General features: G+C 48.7%; 1 protein-coding gene across 1 annotated transcript; it reads left to right on the forward strand.

Moving 5' to 3' along the window:
- Nucleotides 1–1,156: 1,156 nt before the first annotated feature.
- Nucleotides 1,157–3,799, forward strand: foxg1b (forkhead box G1b). The gene is made up of 2 exons (XM_070977651.1): nt 1,157–3,582; nt 3,615–3,799. Exon 1 carries the CDS (start codon nt 1,290–1,292, stop codon nt 2,541–2,543), a length of 1,254 nt encoding a protein of 417 aa, XP_070833752.1. The 5' UTR covers nt 1,157–1,289; the 3' UTR covers nt 2,544–3,582; nt 3,615–3,799.
- The last annotated feature ends 369 nt before the right edge of the window (nt 3,800–4,168 follow it).

Below are 4,168 nucleotides of genomic sequence, written 5' to 3' on the forward strand. Positions count from 1 at the left end.
TAAATTAATCAACATCAAGAATGTCACAATGGCACCTCTGAAAAAGATCACAAAAAATGTTGTGGGGTTTGACTCAGCGAATATTTTACTCAGTGAACGTCTTTTAGTTTCAAAGAGCTGGAACAAGACACAGAATGTGTGACACTCCATGCCCTGGACTATTGTTATACTACTACTACTACTACTACTACTACTACTACTACTACTAATAATAATAATAATAATAATAATAATAATAATAATAATAATAATAATGTTTTTATTATTGTTAATATTACATTCACCAGTCAGAAAATAAAGTGGTTTATTTGTGTTGCAGTACTGAATGCTATCGACAGGAGGCGCTCTGGTTACAGCGTCCAGCCTGCTGCCTCTGGGCCCGCACAGTGTGTGTGTGTGTGTGTGTGTGTGTGTGTGTGTGTGTGTGTGTGTGTGTGTGTGTGTTTCCTGCCCGGCACAATGATTTTTATTAGTAGACAATAGCGGCGCGCTCAGTGCCTCACCCCTCCTCCTCCTCCTCCTCCTCCTCCCCCAAAAAACACACACATGAACGCACACTGATCGTGCACGCTCTGTGTTTGCCGACATGAACTCAAACTATTACTGTCGTTGAGAAAACAAAGCCGAGGAGGCTGCCTGCCATGCCTGCCTGTGCGCTTTTACGCACACGCACAGGCGCGCGCACACTCAGACAGACGTGCGCTTTTACGCACAAGCTCAGAATTGGATTTTACGCACACATGCACAGAGAGGAGGGTGCATGACGCACGGCACAATTGCATGAACGAATTTAGAGAGAGGTGCATGCGCGCAAATACTGAAAGAGCGAGAGAGAGAGCAGATAAACTGACGGGTTTGTGTTGCTGGAGACATTAAAGGTCGTCAGAGTTTCAGTTTGGAGACTGAAGAAGAAGCAGAAAAGAGGATTTGTTGACAAAATCACCAAGTTGGAGAAGCTCCTCCTCTCCGTGATGTAGCCGCTAGTCGGAACCTCCTTAATTACTAATTTCTCTACATCCAAGCCACGCTCCCTCCCTCCCCTCTCTCTCTCTCTCTCTCTCTCTCTCTCTCTCTCTCTCTCTCTCTCTCTCTCTCTCTCTCTCTCTCTCTCTCCCCACTCCTCCATCCATGCATCTCTCATCCTGACCCTCCTTTCTCTCTCCTCTCTGTCTCTTTCGTTTCCAGCCCGGATAACGGAGGTGGACGAGCTTGGAGTTGTTGTTGTTATTGTTGTTGTTATTTTTTTTATTATTATTTATTCCTCGTTTTTGGGAGACCCGCCACCGGGCATGGAGGATGTAAAAGACCCGCCGACCGTCCACCGGTCCTCCTCCTTCAGCATTAAGAGCCTCCTGCTGCCCTCCAAGTGCGACAGACCGGACTCCGTCGCCGCTGCCGCCGCCGCCGCCGCGATGGTCGGCATCCCCGGGACCCTCTCTCCTTCTCCGGGCTCCGACTCTGAGAAGTCGCTGGAGCCACCGGAGGTGGACTCCACGGCCGCGGCTCTGGACCCAGAGAAACCAGGCAAGGAGGAGCAGGGGGAAGAGGAGGAGGAGGGCGGAGGGGGAGGTGGAGGTGGCGACGGCACTAAGGCCACACCGGAGCAGAATACTAACGGTAATAATAGCGGGAAAAACGGGAAATATGACAAGCCTCCGTTCAGCTACAATGCCCTGATCATGATGGCCATCCGGCAGAGCCCCGAGAAGCGGCTCACGCTGAACGGCATCTACGAGTTTATCATGAAAAACTTCCCGTATTACCGGGAGCACAAGCAGGGCTGGCAGAACTCCATCCGGCACAACCTGAGCCTTAATAAGTGCTTCGTCAAGGTGCCCAGGCACTATGACGACCCGGGAAAGGGGAACTACTGGATGCTGGACCCGAGCAGCGATGATGTTTTCATCGGGGGGACTACCGGGAAGCTCCGCAGGCGCTCCGCCACCTCCCGGGGCAAACTGGCGATGAAGCGCGGGCTGCGCTTCGCTCCTCTCGGCTTAGGGATTAACGAGCGGGCGAACAACCCGCTCTACTGGCAGATTTCTCCATTTCTCTCCCTGCACCATCACCACCACCATCACCCGCACTACAACGGATCCTCTCCGGGGTTTCTGAACCAGGCGGGCGGCTACGGGTCGCTGTTGCCCGCAGTGGAGCAGCTGAGCAACGGGGACCTGGGGCGCTCCATCCTCGGCGGGTCTGCCGCCGGAGCGCTGGGCTTGACGAACAGTTACGGGATGAGCACGTCGCCGGTCGGGCTACTCTCCGGTCAGACTGCCGGGTATTTTGTCTCAGGGACCCAACACCCTGCTGCAGCGGCACCGGGGCCGCCGGGAGGAGGACCGCCGCCCCCTCCGCCGCCGCATCTCCAACAGGGCGCACCGGGGTTCGGCGGCCTGGCGACCAGCAGCTCCCCGCAGTCCCTGCTGTCGGACTCCCTCAGAAATAGCTCCCTACAGGCCTTCTCCCCGGGCGTGTCCGCGGGGTTCCCCGGGGTGCTGTCCCATCAAAAGAGGGTGACCCCAAACGCTTTCCTAAACTGAACTCCCCCCTCTCTCTCCCCCTCCTCACCCATCACCATCACCCTTCGTGAATGGCACCGGGACGAGGACGCACAAGAGACGTCATGTTAAGGGCAAATAATAAGTGGTAAATATCAAACATTGAGCGCAAAAAATATATATGAAGTGAAACTTTTTGGCCATATTCTGCCCCGAAGAGCAACGGGTTTCTTTTCATTTGTTTTTTCTGCATTTTGTTGAAAAAGGGACAAACTTTTGTTACCCGCGGGTTGTACAACTGTAAACTAGACTTGCCAAAGGTAACACTTTAAGTATATTTCAAGCTATTTATATCTTGTACAAAGATTTTCAGTACTTTCTTTGAGTCTTTTATTTATGTTTTGTATTTATTGTACAATGTATTTAAATTCTATTTGTCAGTGTATACTCATCAGTATTGAGGAAAAGGGGAGGGAGGGGGATAAGACATACAGGGTTAATAATTATTTATGAATTTTGAGACAATCACGGAGAAACACGACAATCAAAACTTTTTCTGTTCGCTTTTTAGGGAGGAACAACTTTTGAAAAAGTAAATAATGAATAAATAAAGCCTTAAAATCAGCAGAAACAATCAGGGGTTTGAGAGGAAAAATAAGCCTACAATCATATCACTACTCAGGTTTGACCCGGGACAGGCCTAATAATGCTAGAAAATATGAAGAATAATAATATAATACTCTCTGTGAAGAGTTTCCTTCCAAAATAAAGATATCCAAAAATTAATCCAACTGTTTCCACATGGCAGAACCCAAGCTAAGCTAGTAAATCCCTTCCTGATTTTTGGACTTGAACCGCCCCTTTAAATAAATAAATATATGGATAGATAATAAATAAATAAACAATGGATATAAACGTTTTTGGAATAGAACTCTTCATGTGTAAAATTATGCAAAACAACGCAGCTGTAATACGACTTTTTCTGTGTTTTCTGTTCATCATCAAAGCCCAGATTGTCCATTTTGGATTTATTCTGTGTGTGTGTGTGTGTGTGTGTGTGTGTGTGTGTGTGTGTGTGTGTGTGTGTGTGTGTGTGTGTGTGTGTGTGTGTAGGCCTGTATGAGTGTAAAACCTGCTGCGCATGTGCGCTCACGGCCGCCGTACAAACCAACAAACTCTTTACTGACTGAAAAAACTGTTTTTTCATGAACAATCGTCACTCTGCCGCCTCCGTCCCGCTTTCACGGCCCGCTGAGGAGCTCCGGCTGCGGGGAGAGTCCGAGGCGGCGGGCGGAGGACGGAGGCCTCTGCATGCCGCATCTTTTCTGTCTTTCCTGCAGTTTGTTTGTTTGTTTTTTTTGTTAGGTAAAAACAAACCGAGCGGCTCCAAACCATCAGCAGGCCTCACGCGACACACACACAGCTGCTGTCAGGTGAAAAACTTGTATCTCCAAAATACCAACTTCTCCTTCTTGATCTTGGAAAAAGTTTGACAAAATAATCTTGATTTCACTTCACGCGCCCTCCACAGATGGCTCATCTGTCTTGGAGACAGTTTAAGTTTGGTTTAATTCTAGAAAAAGATGTTTTGTTGGAATTATTTAGATGTTTTTGTGCACAAAGGAGGTGAAAAAATAGTAGCACCAGAGCAGCATGTAGCAAATCCT

This window comes from Chaetodon trifascialis, chromosome 13 (assembly GCF_039877785.1).
Source record: "Chaetodon trifascialis isolate fChaTrf1 chromosome 13, fChaTrf1.hap1, whole genome shotgun sequence".
In the NCBI taxonomy this organism is placed as follows: Eukaryota; Metazoa; Chordata; class Actinopteri; order Chaetodontiformes; family Chaetodontidae; genus Chaetodon; species Chaetodon trifascialis.

What these genes read in the sequence shown, in the direction of transcription:
- foxg1b (XM_070977651.1), top strand. Translation starts at nt 1,290, where the DNA reads ATGGAGGATGTAAAAGACCCGCCGACCGTCCACCGGTCCTCCTCCTTC.